General features: G+C 43.2%; 1 protein-coding gene across 1 annotated transcript in view; it reads right to left on the reverse strand.

The window, feature by feature from the left end:
- Positions 1-5082: 5082 nt before the first annotated feature.
- Positions 5083-15765, reverse strand: part of LOC139227932 (solute carrier family 41 member 1-like) — a 71840-nt gene continuing 61157 nt past the window's right edge. The window contains exons 10-11 of the mRNA XM_070859086.1: positions 13445-13593; positions 5083-9743 (exon numbers count right to left, since the gene is read on the reverse strand). Of these exons, the coding sequence (XP_070715187.1) occupies positions 9558-9743; positions 13445-13593 (335 nt within the window). The 3' untranslated portion in view covers positions 5083-9557. The remainder of the gene's footprint in view (positions 9744-13444; positions 13594-15765) is intronic.

Consider the following 15765-nt stretch of genomic DNA (forward strand, 5'->3'; position numbering starts at 1 on the left):
AGCAAAGCATGTTCAGCCTTTCCTGACCAGTAGATCCTTTCAGATCTGGTATCATCCTTATCCATTGTCTCTATATGCTTTTTATAATAGTCACGCCTGCACTACAACCCCACTAATACAATACAGATCAAGATCTGAACCTCAAGCCTTTTCTCGATCTGTAAGGTTCATTTACTCACTGACGCATTGTGGAGGAGGAACATTCTTTTGTCTTATAGCTGGCCCTCCAATGTAACCTCTTTATTTTATTAGTTCTTAATAATAATTCTCACTCCTACTATTTATTACGAGTGAAAATAGTGTAGCACCTGCACAAAACAGTTTCACAAGGCATAGAAAATTATACAATAAAGAGACAGATGAGTAGGTAAGAAGATAAAACGATAACAACTTGTATTTATATAGCGCCTATAACATGGTGAAATATCCCAAGGCGCTTCACAGGAGTATTATGAGATAAAAATTTGACGCCGAGCCACATAAGGAGAAATTAGGGCAGGTGGCCAAAAGCTTGGTCAAAGAGGTAGGTTTTAAGGAGCGTCTTGAAGGAGGGTAGAGAGGCGGAGAGGTTTAGGGAGGGAATTCCAGAACTTGGGCCTCAGGCAACAGAAGGCACGGCCACCGATGGTTGAGTGATTATAGTCAGGGATGCTCAAGAGGGCAGAATTAGAGGAGCGTAGACATCTCGGGAAGGGGGAGGGGGGTGGGTTGGTGCTGGAGGAGATTACAGAGATAGGGAGGGGCGACGCCATGGAGGGATTTGAAAAGAAGGATGAGAATTTTGAAATCGCCCACATACAAAATAGTGAGCCTGGTGATTTTAATCAAACACAGTATTTCAGTATCAAATCGTTAATGGCAAATCCAATTCCTTGTACATTTCACCTTCTCATAAATCTACCTTTGACTCCTCCATCTGCACTAACCACCATTCCATCTCCATCGCATTTTCCTCTCCAAGGTTCCTGAACGTATTGTTACTTCCCAGATCCATGCATATTTTTTCCGCAACTTCTGTTTGAATTCCTCCCATCGGGTTTCCGTCCCTTCTACAGCATTGAAATGGCCCAAAGACCTCACAAACATCACTATGATTGCGACCATGGTGCAACATCCCTCCGCACAACCTCCAACATAGTAAGTGACAACGCCCTTCAACGCCTCTCCTCTATTGTCCAGCTCAGTGGGACTGCCCTCTCTCCATTCCACTCTTACCTACCCTATCTTGGCCACAGTGTCTCTAGCAATGGCTTCCCTTCTCAGGCTCACACAGTCATGGGGTCAGCCAGCTTCCACATGTACAATGACGTGACACAAGCTTTTCCTCTCCACCATCTCGACCAATCATTCACTGCTTCTTTGCTGTCAAGACTGCTTGTCTGACAGCCAGTTTTGAATGAGACAGCAGTTTCTTCCATCTACATATTGGGATGGCTGATGCCGTCCACCATGGTCCCCGGTGCAAACTCCCTATTCTCGTCATCTACTCCATTCCCCTACTTGGCCATTGTCTCGGGCTGAACCAGACTTTTCATGACCTCAACATCCTATGCATATGTGGTCGCAACCTCATATCCCTCCCCATCACAAAGACTGCCTACTACCCCATTTGTAACATCACCCACCTCCCTCCACCTCATCTGGCATTGAAATCCTCATACATGCCTAGACTCCACGCTCTGCAATTCCCGACCTAAATTCCTCCACCTCAGCACTCTCTGACCCCCTTTAAGACTCACCTCTGGCCAAGCTTTTTGTCAGCCCTCCTAATCTTCCCTTCTTTGGCTCAGCAGCTGAGCTTCCTTGTGCCTCCATGAAGCGCCTTGGAGCAATTTTCAGTTTTACGGATGATAAATAAATGCAAGTTGTTGTCGGTGCTTTTTTCTTTGTAAAGCTTCAAAGGTATGCCTTTTCTAAATGTCTCCTTATTGGCTTATTAGATTGCCCCAGTGTCATCAATCCTAAATCCCCCAAGAGCTGTGTCCAACTTAGACCAGGGGATGGCCATCTTGCTCAGGCCCAGGAGCAGACTCACGAGGAGGTCCTCCAACCTGCCCACTCCCCTCCGCACCAGGTGGCCACTGTGCTTCCAGCTGCATTTGTGTTATAAATGCAGGGATCTGCAGCAGCAAATGAGAATGCTACACCTGAGCAGCTCTGTGACTGCGCTGCAAGAACAGCTGGAGCACAATACAAAACTGACCAAAGGAAAAATCTCATAACTGCTGGAAATCTTAAATGAAAATATGAAATACACAGCAGGCCCATTAACATCTGCAAAGACGATAGGTTAACATTTTAGAAGCTCTGCGTCTCCTTTTTCCAGTTGGGATAAAAGTTCTCAACCAAAAGTGTTAACTTCTGGAAGATGCACTGCAGCAACTCGTCAAGGCTTCTTCGGCAGCACTCCTCAAACCCACGACCTCTGCCACCTAGAAGGACAAGGGCAGCAGGCGAATGGGAACACCACCACCTCCATATTCCCCCTCCAAGTCATCCACCATCCTGACTTGGAAATATATCGGCCGTTCCTTCATCGGCACTGGGTCAAAATCCTGGAACTCCCTCCCCAACAGCACCGTGGGAGTACCTTCACCACACGGACTGCAGCGGTTCAAGGTGGCGGCTCCCCACCATCTTCTCGAGGGCAATTAGGGATGGGCAATAAATGCCGGCCTTGCCAGCGATGTCCACATCCCATGAATAAATAAAAAAAGAAACTTCTGTCTTCAGAGGCCAACAGATCTGCCCATTTTTCCATGACTTTGTGTCATCACATTAGAAAATCTACAAAGATCACCTCAGCACAGAAATTAAATTGGGCATTACAGCTGTATGATGCGCCAGCATTGGACCTCACTGCACACCACTAAAGTGGTGGAAAGCATGTTCAAACTTCCAATCGGAGCAGCTCTTGTTGCTACACTGCAATCTGAGCTCATTAATCACAATTTGTGCTTTTTGTAAATTATTCACTGTGCCCATCTGTTTAGTGAGAAAGTGCAAAGTGAGCAACTCGGATATGGCAGAGCTGCTCTTTAAAACAATTGCATGCAATCAGTTTTACTCTCGTCAATACTTCACTATGCAGCCCTCCTCCCCCCCCACCCCCCGAAACTGGAGGGCTCAGCAACAGGGAGAAAACCGCAGCCTAGCCACTTTGCACCCACCTTAAACCCGTAATCCGACCGATATTAGGGCCATAGGAACAGGAGTCGGCCATCGAGCCCCTCCAGCCTGTTCCGCCATTCAATGAGATCACGGCTGATTTGTGACCGAACTCCAAATACCCGCCTTTGCCCATATCCCTTAACAGAAAGCTATCAATCTCAGATTTAAAATCAACAATTGATCCAGCATCAATTGCCATTTGCGTAAGAGTTCCAAACTTCTACCACCCTTTGTGTGTAGGTGTTTCCAAACTTCACTCCTGAAAGGTCGGACTCTAATTTTTAGATGATGTCCCCAGGTCACTGACTCCCCAAACACTGCAAATAGCTTCTCTCTATCTACCTGATCAGTTCCCCTTAAAATCTTGAAAACTTCAATCAAATTACCCCATAACCTTCTAAATTCCAGGGAATACAACCCTGGTTTGTGTAATCTCTCCTTGTAATTTAACCCTTGGAGTCCAGGTATCATTCTGCTAATTCTACGCTGCACTCCCTCCAAGGCCAATATATCCCGATGGTGTGGTGCCTAGAACTGTACACAGTACTCCAGTTGTGGTCTAATCAGGGTTTTGTATAGCTGTAGCATAACTTCTACCCGCTTGTATTCTAGTCCTCCAGATATAAAGACCAGCATTCTATTAGCCTTTTTGATTATTTTCTGTACCTGTCCACGACATTTGAATGATCTCTGGACACAGACACCCAAGTCCCTTTGTAACAAATATTGCAACCAATGTTTGTTTTTTCCAGTACTGAGTGCAGCAGCTTCTCCAAGACCTCACACACTGTTTCCCCCAATGGCTTGGTTGGTACACTTGTTGCCGAGTGCAGTATTAAGGCATACAAACCAGAATCCCCCATGTTCAGTGTTCGATATATGCTGTCTCAGCTATGCCAGCAGTAAGGATACTGCAACTAACACTGCTAGACTTCCTATACCCGATTACTATCCTGTGAGTGTTGCTAAAAGATGCACATGTGTTATCAGCAGAAGACAGGATAGGGCTTAGCTGGTAAACACATTTTAACTTTTGAACGATAAGGGAGTGAAGGGTTATAGGGAGCTGAGCCCAAGATTAGATCAGCCATTATCATCATCATCATCATAGGCAGTCCCTCAAAACGAGGATGACTTGCTTCCACGCCGAAAAGGGATGAGTTCACAGGTGTTTCAATGAAGGACCTAATATTCCAGATCCCGAACTACATCTTGAATAGTGGAAGATGCCTGTGCGTGAATTTTTTTTTTTTTTTTTTTTAAACGTATGGTGGCCGTTGCACACCAGCAACCACACGGGCTTGACAGAGCTAGGTCTTGGTCTAGTGGCAAGAATTAATCGAGGGACACGGAGCAAAGGCAGGAAAATGGAGTTGAGGCGCAGGTCAGCCATGATCTTATTAAATGGCGGAGCAGGCTCGAGAGGCCAAATCCTATTTCTGATATCATTAGGAATAGGAATAGGCCATTCAGCCCCTCGGGCCTGCTCTGTCCCTCGATAACCTTACCCAACGAAAATCTATTAATTTTAGTTTTAAAAGCTCCAATCGTACTAGCATACCTTGGTGACACTCGCTGTCTAGCCTCATACGTGAAAAATGGCCACCTGGACAGAGCTGTTAGCAGCAGTTGAACTATACTCTACTGGAAGACAATATTTGAGAAAAAAGGGAGGGAAATTGCAAGAAGAGAGACTGCACAAATTCCAATGTGCATATCTATCCGAATCCCGGCAACCCAAAACAAATTATGCTTCGACTGCCCCAGTAATGACACAAAATGCATGCGTGTGGTTTACACATCGGGATTTCCAGCTTGCATGCCAGAAACGCCAGAGCATTTAATAATGATTCAATGTCTAGATGCCAATCTTAGAATAGGCAGGGAGAGAAAATAAAAAGGCAACACGTATAAAATAAAGGCAGTTCATCATTGTATGACATTTTATTTTATCAAATACAGACTCCCAGGATGTTCACAACATCTTGGCAATTTAGAATATAAATATTAATTTTTCGACATACTGTGCAGGAAAACCAGGTCGGAACACTGAACACAACAGGGCCAGATCTGGAAGAATTTCCATTCACAGTTACAAGAATGAAGCTAGGACTAAACAAACACAGGCTGTTTCTCAGTACAAACATTGTGATTCAGCCACTCTTTTTTTTGCATTTTAGATCACCTTCCACCAAAAAAAGTAACAAGTGCACGCGCGCACACACACACACAAAAGTGCAACAGATGACAAACGGTTCAGTTAAACACCGATAACAAAATGTGACTTTTTTTTTTGAGGGGAGTTAATCTTAAAACCTACGCAATGATTGCACTCTCTTTACATTTTCTATTTGAGCATTTCAACAAAGGCGAACTAGCAGATTCAGCAGTTGTCCTGATTTTCTTCATCTTGGGTTGGTCAGCTCTCGATCAGCCAACGACCAGAAGAATCAAGTTGGCAATTTTTTCTCTCTCAATACAGCAGTCAAAAAGCCAAGGGTAGCACATAGCCTAAAACAATTTTAATATATATTCTGGTCTTGCAAAATAAAATAATTAAACCCTTCATACGATCATTTCACATAAGAGTGTGCAGTCATTCATTATATAGATTCAATTTTTTTTAATAAAGATTTAACAGTTATCAAAATATTTAAGTGTTACAGGACGCTGCTCAGTACGGTCACAGGCAATCGCAGTGCTCTTTGGGGTAGGAGATGCCCAGGGACATGTTTCTTGTAACATTGTTTTAAATATCTAAGTGAAACATGTGCATATTTCAGTATCGATTGGTTACAGCACGGAAAAAGGCCACTCGGCCTGTCGTATAATTTAGCTTTGTTCAGAAAATGGGAAGAGAACTATTATCATGGTTTAATCTATTTGACCTTTTTTTTTAGAAAAATAAGGTGTCTGGGTCAGTTGGAAGCTGGGAATAAAATGAACTCGTTCCCCCATGTACGGGCATCGTAAAGTTGTTTCTTATGGTCCATTTCTTTGTGCACAGCTGAAATTAAGAGTCACCAGACATATTCCTACAAGGATGAGCTGCAGTAGGGACCGCACCCAATGATGCTTTCGACAATGATTGGATTGAGGTTACCATGAAGGATGGGGCAACCTTGGGCCATTTGGATTGGAGGAGCACACTGCTGGAGTTTTGAACCAATTTGCATTGACATGCAACACAGGCAGCTCCAGCTTTCTATGATGACCTGAAGTGTGTACACACATCAGTGACATTATATGTAGTTGCTCAATGATTTACAAAAATTGGATTACTTTCAATAGGAATTATTGTCTCTTTTTAACAAAGCCAGGGCATGTTAGGAATAATTACATGGAATTTTTGGTACGACTTTGTATAAAAATGTTCATGCCTTTAAGAGGTTAAAGTGTTCAAAGTCAACGGAATATTTTGGAAGTAGCCTTCTGGTTTCAGATGCAGATTCTCACCCAGGTGAGGCGAGACTTGAAGCAGCAAAAGCTTTTAAAGGAAAAAAAAAAAATCACTCTGTGCGCATCAACCCAAGGACAGAGAAACCGATGGGGTCACTGGAGATATCAGAGCGAAACCATTCTACCATCTTGTCCAACAGTATCGAAGCAAAGATCTACGATCAACACCGCACATCATTTAGGACAAGAAAGTGGGGAAATATTGTAAAACTTAAAAGACTATGTTTGAAACCCCTATGTTTTGTGCCTTCCACGACATGATAAATACCCTTTATAATAATCTTTGGGCACTACAAGGAAAAAGTGCAGTATTAAAAACTTGCATTTATATAGCGCCTTTCATGAGCAGCAGACATCTGAAAGCGCTTTACAGCCAATGAAGTACTTTTGAAGTGTAGTCACTGTTGTAATGTGGGAATCGCAGCAGCCAATTTTCACACAGTAAGCTCCCGCAAACAGCAATGTGATAATGAGCAGATTAACTGTATTTGTTATGTTGATTGAGGAATAAATCAAGGACACTGGGAATAACTCTCCTGCTCTACTTCGAAATAGTGCCGTGAGATCTTTTCTGTCCACCCGAGGGAGCAGACGGGGCCTCAGTTTAATGTCTCATCTGAAAAACGCCGTCTCTGGCAGTGCAGCACTCCCTCAGCACTGCACTGGAATGTCAGCCTAGATTATTGTGCTCAAGTCCCTGGAGTGGGACTTGCACCCACAACCTTCTGACCTCGAGGCGAGTGTGCTACCCACGGAGTCTACAGCTGATACTATTAAAAAAGGATGAGTTACAAAGGGTTCTCTTCCAGGTCCTATGTGACAGATCCCTTAAACAATATCCCTATATCAGAGGTTGAGAGATACACGTTTTATAGAGTTTTATTTGTCTCTGCCGAAACATATTTTTGGTCAATTCTAGACTGAGTAAAATCAGCTGCTCCACTGGCTCAATTATCAACAGGCCACTCAGGATATATTTAATTGAGAATTTCAGTTCCTATTGAAAGTAACAGTCAGTTTGTGGTACAATTTTGGTTATGTGACCAACATAACTATTTCAAGGGACTCATTTGGTCCGTTGAATGATTTCAGTGTTTTGAAAGAGAAGTCGGATTCAGAAACGCCTGACAGTCAGGCCACAGTGTGACAACAGGTGACGGATAAGTCCAAGATAGCATTCAAACCGGTCTCTTCAGCCAATAATATGGCTGGGTTACCAATGATTTTTTTTTTTGTATTTAAAATCAAGGGCCTCACAGGCCAACTCTGTTTAGGTGAGAAATTAAATAATTTAATCTAGGTCAATAGACAAGCTGTATGGCATAAGTTGCCACTCATTAAAAGTAGCGTGCAGCACAATTCTCCTCCAGTGGCAGCCAGCAGTGGCAACTCTGGCTCCAGACAAACAGACGAGTTAACATTTTGCTGGGCACTACTTCCTTAAATGCTATAATGTTCAAAGTCATTACACAATAAAATGAAATGTATTGTTCTAAAATTCTACATCGAGACCAGAGCCTAGAGTCCAGCCAAAGGAGAGTATGAAATGATCTTAATGACAAAACAAATTAAACCATTTTGCAATTGTACAACACCCAACATGGGCTCAACCACTAATTTGAGCAGGGGCCCCACTTTCCTTGCCCAAAGCCCTGGCCTGAATTAACCGGCCGGCTGCTGCCTATTACTTTCTGCTTTAGTGTTGATGGGTTGGGTGCATTTCAACGGGCGTGGGCAATGCTGGCAAAGCCAGCATTTATTGCCTATTTTCAAGTGCCCTTGAGAAGTTGGTGGTGAGGTGTCTTCTTGAATATAACGGAATGGCAGAGGGCAGGCACGAATCAACCACGTTGCTGTGGATTTAGTCACATATAGGCCAGACCGGGTAAGGATGGCAGATTTCCTTCCCTGAAGGACATTAGTGAACAAGTTGTTTTTTCCCCCCCCACAACACGGTAGTTCCATGATCACCATTACTGATACTAAATTTTTTATTCCTGATTTATTTAATTAACTGAATTTAAATTTCCCAGCTGTCGTGAAGGGATTTGAACACGCGTCTCCAGATCATTGGTCCAAGCCTCTACTAGTCCAGTAGCACGACCACTGTGCTTAACCGCGCAGAAGTGGAACAATAGGTTCAGGGGGAGCTTCTTCATCCACCTCAACAACAGGCCTTTGTTGGACACTTGGTCAGATGTGGATTTGAGGTAAATAATTCATTAGGAACACAGACATTAATCTAAATATTACCTACATCAGCTCTGGTAGATTCCAGCAAACAATAGGCAATGAAAATTTATATATATATTATATATATATATATAAATAAATAAACTTGATACATTAAAGGCTCTTCCACACCCAGCAATGTAGATGATGCACACTTGCATCATGCACCGCGACACTGACCATGCTCAGTGAATTCATAATTGTCCCATTTTTAAAAAGTGTAAAATGAAGTTCCCACCCTGTTATTCCAGAATACCCCTTCCTACATGATCAACTGAGACAGCAGGATATCTCAGGAGGATTGTTCTTTGCACTCAAGAAACAAAAAACAGCAAATACTTCAAGCCCAAATAACAGGTTACATCCTCTAGTACAAAAAAAAACCCGGCTGTTAATTCCAATTAGCAGCTTCCAGTTCTTAAGTCAATGTCCAGTTTACTATGTGTTGCCCTGCTGCAGAACACACAGCAGGGATTCCATTGCGACCTCTCCTGATTAAGCAGTATTTGTGGTCTATGTAAGTATCTCCATTGGTTGCAGCACATGGGCTGCACATGAAACACAGTCTCCATTGTGTCGAGTTTCAAAGTCATCTTCGCTGAATTGCACTTGCTGATTTTACTCCCCAATTTTGGGGGGTGGTGAGGGATGGGGGAGGGGAGGTGGGGGGGGAAGGGCAGGGGAAACTTCATTTTTTAGTCACCGACATCAGTGTCTCGATCGCCAATCAACCAGAGAATGTGAAAGCTGAGTGCCAGGAATCCTGTTCCCAGCAGGTCTCCCAGTGCCGTCAGATAAGGAATCGAGAAATTATCCGGATCCATGCCCCGCCCCCACATCCAATGAATCATCCAATCGGCAACATAGAGCAGGATCAGCACCTGTGTGACGACAGCGAATAAAATCACATTCTGTTTTAGCAGACTGCTACATTTCAGAATTTCTTCAAAAATAAACATTTCAACAACCTAAACGATTCCAGTCCTGTCATGTCTACATCACATTTGACAGGAATTGTATGTATTTATAGAAGCCAGTGACAAAGTGTTAGTGGCTGTTTCTTTTGAGGGAAAGTTTCTCCTTTGGATTCGTACTTACCCAAGCTACAAGTCCACCCATTTTGGGACAGGGATAAATATCTGCTGAAAATTCCCAACATGCTCTAGAAGTGCCTAGGACAACTCTACTGCAATAATTTTCTTTGGCATTTCCTTAACCAGAGATAACTGAATGCACTGCACTACAAAATAAATCATATTCAAAACACTAAATTTTATCGTGAATCAGTCTCTCTCAAACCTTCCGTTCTTTTACTGTTATTTCTAATATGCTCACATCCTTAGTTTTCTTATCGAAGTCTTACAACCTCCTTTAATTTTGGGTTTCCCCTCCCTTTCCACTCGTATGTGATGTGCAGTCCGAGTTGCCACATCCCCCGCCTGCTCAGCAGTGCCTCTATATTTGGAATCAGCTTGACATTTTGGCTTATTCACAAGTGGCTGCAGACTGTTTTTAACATCAACTGGAAGGAGAGAATGCAAGAAGTTGTGAAAGAAAGCAAGGAAGCGATAAAGCGAGAGAAAGAGAATGTGCATTTACAGCACGGAAGGAGGCCATTTTGGCTCATCGTGTCCACGCTGGCTGATCAAGAGCTATTCAGCCTAATCCCACTTTCTAGCTCTTGGTCCGTAGCCGTGTAGGTTATGGCAATTTAAATGCACATCCAAGTATCTTTTAAATGTGGTGAGGGTTTCTACCTCTACCACCCTTTTAGGCAGCTAGTTCCAGATCGTCACCACCCTTTGGGTGAAGAAATTTCCCCTCCTATCTCCTCTAAGCCTTCACCCAATTATTTTAAATCTATGTCCACTGGTTGTTTGCCCCTCTGCCAAGGGAAGCAGGTCCTTCCTATCCACTTTATCCAGGCCCCTCATAATTTTATACACCGCAATCTGGTCTCCCCTCAGCCTCCTCTGTTCCAAAGAAAACAGACCCAGCATCTCCAATCTTTCCTCATAGCCAAAATTCTCCAGTCCAGGCAACATTCTTGTAAATCTCCTCTGTACCCTTTCAAGTGCAATCGCATCTTTCCTGTAATGTGGTGACCAGAACTGCACACCGTACTCCAGCTGCGGCCTAACCAATGTTTTATAAAGTTCAAGCATAACGTCCTTGCTCTTGTATTCCACATGCCTCGACTTATAAAGGCAAGTATTCCATGCAAGAAGTCGTGAAAGAAAGCCTTATCCACCTGGCCTGCTACCTTCAGGGATCTGTGGACCTGCACTCCAAGATCCCTTTGTTCTTCTACACTTTTCAGTGTCATACCATTTAATGTGTATTCCCTTGCCTTGTTAGACCTCCCCAAATGCATTACCTCACATTTATCCAGATTGAATTCCATTTGCCACTGTTCCAGCCACTTGACCAGTACATTGATATCTTCCTGCAGTCCGCAGCTTTCTTCTTCATTATCAACCACACAGCCTATTTTAGTGTTATCTGCAAACTTCTTAATCATATCCCCAATATTTAAGTCCAAGTCATTGATATATATCACAAAAAGCAAGGGACCCAGCACTGAGCCCTGCAGAACCCCACTGGGTACAGCCTTCCAGTCACAAAAACACCCATCAACCATTACCCTTTGCTTCCTGCCTCCAAGCCAATTTTGGATCCAACTTGCCACTTTGCCCTGGATCCCATGGCTGTCACTTTCGTGACCAGTCTGCCATGTGGGACCTTATCAAAAGCTTTGCTAACATCCATATACACTACATCATACTCACTGCCCTCATTGAATTTTGAGAGGAAGTAACCAGGAAGGTCAATCAAGTTAGTCAGGCATGACCATCCCTTGACAAATCCATGCTGACTGTCCCATTTCCTCTTTTGCTTCTTTTAGCAGCCTGGGATACATTTCATCCGGGCCTGGAGATTTATCCACTTTCAAAGCTGCTAAGCCCCTTAATACTTCCTCTCTCACTATGTTTATTTCATCTAATATTTCACTCTCCTCCTCCTTCATTGCAAAGTCTGCATCGCCCCTCTCTTTTGTGAAAACGGATGCAAAGTATTCATTAAGAATCCTATCCACATCTTCCGCCTCCACACACAGATTTCCTTTATGGTCTTTAATAGGCCCCACACTTTCTCTATATCATGACATTCATGTTCTCAGGATGTCCAAAGTGATTCACAGCCAATGAGGGTTACTTTTGAAGTGTTATAAAGTAGGGAAACACTGCAGTGAATTAGCACACCGTGAGGTCCCGCAAATAGCAATTAAGGTATATGACCAGAAAATCTGTTTCTTAGTGGTTTTGGTGGAGGGATAAATGTTGGCCACACAAGCTTTAATTTTTAAATTGGGAACCTTGCTAACTCCTGGATTCAGAAATTAAAGGAAGTCTTTAAGAGTATAAATCAATGTCCAGTGACCGGCTTGTTGCATGCTACATGTTAGTCATTTTATTGTGTTAGACATCTAGTAACGACAGAGTTGTAATTCCTGTAACATTTGCTCACCTGAATTACAGATTCTAATTTTTCCAAAAAGCGCTACATTAACCATAAAATAGGCTCAATTATCAATCCCTTTATCAAAAAGCATATTCTATCAATAATCCCTTCGCTTCCCACCCACTGTTCCTCTGTAAAGCACTTTATTTTGCCCCTGGTCTGGTCTCCCCATATATGTGCCATTCTTTGAGAAGGCTGACAAGGAGTCTATTTCCAAGCCCAGATCTATCATTTTTAACCACAGTTTCCACTGAGGTTTTCAGTTTTTACAGGTTTTACTATATTAGTTCTCTTTCTTTCCTTCTCTCCCCCACCCTCTCCAATGATCTGCTATAACTTTATTGAATATTATGTTGGTCTCTCTCTTTAGGTCTTGCAATACCATGCACTAAGAGAGTAAACAGGTGGCACTGGATGCTAAAAGGTCCCAGAATGCGCCTCAGGTGGACTCCTGTCTCTGATGAAACTCTTTGCCTTTATTTCCACCTTGCACAAACAGCCTGACTAAAGCTGGGAACCCTTAAACGTGGAATCAAATGACACAACCCACATCCCAACGTTTAGTAGCTCACAGCTGGGTCACCACCAGGTCTGGCTTTTAATAGTTCCTGGGGCCGTTTAGAATAAGACAGACAGACTTAGATTTATATAGCACCTTTTCCAACCACCGGACGTCTCAAAGCGCATTATAGCCAATGAAGTGCATTTGGAATGTAGTCACTGTTGTAATGTAGGAAACGTGGCATCCAATTTGCGCATAAGTAAGCTCCCACAAGCAGCAGTGTGATAATGACCAGATAATCTGTTTTTTTTTTGATTATCTGGTCATTATCACATTGCTGTTTATGGGAGCTTGCTGTGCGCAAATTAGCTGTCATGTTTGCTACATTACAACAGTGACTACATTCCAAATGCACTTCATTGGCTGTAAAGCGCTTTGGGACATCCCGTGGTCAGAAAAGGCACTACATAACAGTAACATTCCAAAGCAGGACTTTGCCAAAGTCCCCAATCAATAAAACACTAAAGGATTTTCAACGTTAAAGAAAAAGGAACATACTTGGAGTAAAGCGGCCATCATGTAGAATGCTATAAATATTGGTGTAAGGGTAGTGTGTCCCCCTTGCATGGAGTTAATGGTGTACAGAAAGACTAGGTGTCCAGGGACAACCAGAAGGAACAAGACTCGAGATGATCTCGAATTCAAATCTGCAAAAGAAAAAAAAAACACATAATGTTTTCATCACAGGCACCGTACATGATGAAATACATGAGTTTGTAATTCTGGAGTGAAAAAGCAAATGCAACTCCAGGGGTCATAAAGATCACAAAAATGAGCACGGATAAAGGAGACCATTCAGCTCATCCTTCCAAAGAAACTTACATCCTCCCATCACACCATCTAACTTCCTCTTGAATGACTGAGGCTTTCATTCCATTTCGTAACCCAGGCGATGATTCCAGCTATTAATCATTCTGTCTAAAGAAGTGCTACCTGAGCAGGGAAGGCTATGAGAAGATGTGATAGAGGCATTTAAAATCTTGAAGGGTAAATAGAGAGAAACAGTTTCCAGTGGCTGAAGGGGCAATCAGAGGGCACAGAGTAAGGTGATTGGTAAAAGAACCAACTGGATTGCTCTTTGAAAGAGCCAGCGCAAACTCGATGGGCTGAATGGCCTCATTGTGTGGTGTCTTGTTCTATGATTCCAGATAAGTCCTGAACTTGTCTTTTTCCAGTTTGTATTTATGCCCTCTTGTTCTACAGTTGTGATTTTGAATTGAAATTGTGCTTAGAATTAACCTTTTCTATTCCACCAAGTACGTTATCTACCTTCCAAGATCTTCCCTCGAGTTTAGAAGAATAAGAGGTGATCTCATTGAAACATACAAAATTCTTACAGGGCTTGACAGGGTAGATGCAGGGAGGATGTTTCCCCTGGCTGGGGAGTCTAGAACCAGGGGTCATAGTCTCAGAATAAGGGGTCGGCCATTTAGGACTGAGATGAGGAGAACAGTTTTCACTCAGTGGGTGGTGAATATTTGGAATTCTTTACCCCAGAGGGCTGTGGAGGCTCAGTCTTTGAGACTTTGATTTTCAAGACAGAGATCGATAGATTTTTGGATATTAAGGGTATGAAGGGATATGGAGACAGTGCAGGAAAGTGGAGTTGAGGTTGAAGATCAGCCATGATCTTATTGAATGCTGAGCAGACTCGAGGGGCAGAATGGCCTACTCCTGCTCCTAATGCTTATATTATGATAAATGGATTCAAAATGCTTTTTAAGCATTTTCAACAACTATAATTTGGAATTATATAGCGCCTTTAAAGCATTCCAAGGCGCTTCATAGAAGCGTTATCAGACAAAATTTTACACCGACTTCAGTTGAAAAGGACTTGGATGACACAGGGACAGAGAACACTATCTTTAACCTTTGAGTTCTTAAACCAGATTTCCTGATGAGTTTCTTGTGGCTGGAATTGAAATTAATTTGGATGATTCCAATGAAGCACAAGACCACAGAACTGAATTAGCGACTGTTCAGCACCAAATGTCAGTCTGATTCACAAGGGTGGCCGGTGAGAGAAAGGTCACTAGCGCTGCAGAGAATGCAGCGCCGAGCGATTTTACTTCACCTCTTACACGTGCTATTTTCAACTTAGGAGCCCTTGATGTAAACTGGGCTTAAATGAGTGGTGAAACATTCCAACACCATTACTTCGATGTGAAAAAAAAAAATCTAAGAACAAACGATGAGCTTAGCATATAAAATATTAGCATGTCTAGACATGAACCACAAAAACACTACAACTCTTCACATCATTTGAACCAGAACATGAGGTTACATGCTTAAAACCACAGCATCGGTTATTTTTACAAAAGACTAATAGATCTTCCATGGGCTCGCTTATGGTAGTCGAGGATGGAAGTGCCGTCTCTGAAGATTACTGTTGTTCTGCTACAGCTTAAATACTCCAGTAGCTTGCCAATCACTGGGATCTATCACTACTGTCTCGCGGTAAAAGCGTTACATCCTTTACGGACGTTGAAAGTTACAGTACTGGGCTGGATTTTTGGCTTGTTGCTGTCTGTCTCTTGCGGTCTCAGCGTGGAGGCCCCGACCTGTGTGAGAACACCAGCAGCAGGTCGGGGTCATAAAAGGAGCAGAGGTGAGCAGCCCAGGAGGCATACTACTCCAGCTGCTGCAGGAGGGCGACGGCAGTGAAGCGTGACGTTATTAAGGTCCAGTTTGGCGATTGGAGCGTGGGCAGATACAGCAGGAGCGGCGAGGTCGGGGCGAAGGAGCGGTGAGAGACTGTGGAGGGATGTGATCGGGGCCCAGGGGAGACGCGAGTTCGGGGCCAGGGGCCCAGGGGCGGC

This window comes from Pristiophorus japonicus, chromosome 17 (assembly GCF_044704955.1).
Source record: "Pristiophorus japonicus isolate sPriJap1 chromosome 17, sPriJap1.hap1, whole genome shotgun sequence".
Lineage (NCBI taxonomy): Eukaryota > Metazoa > Chordata > Chondrichthyes > Pristiophoridae > Pristiophorus > Pristiophorus japonicus.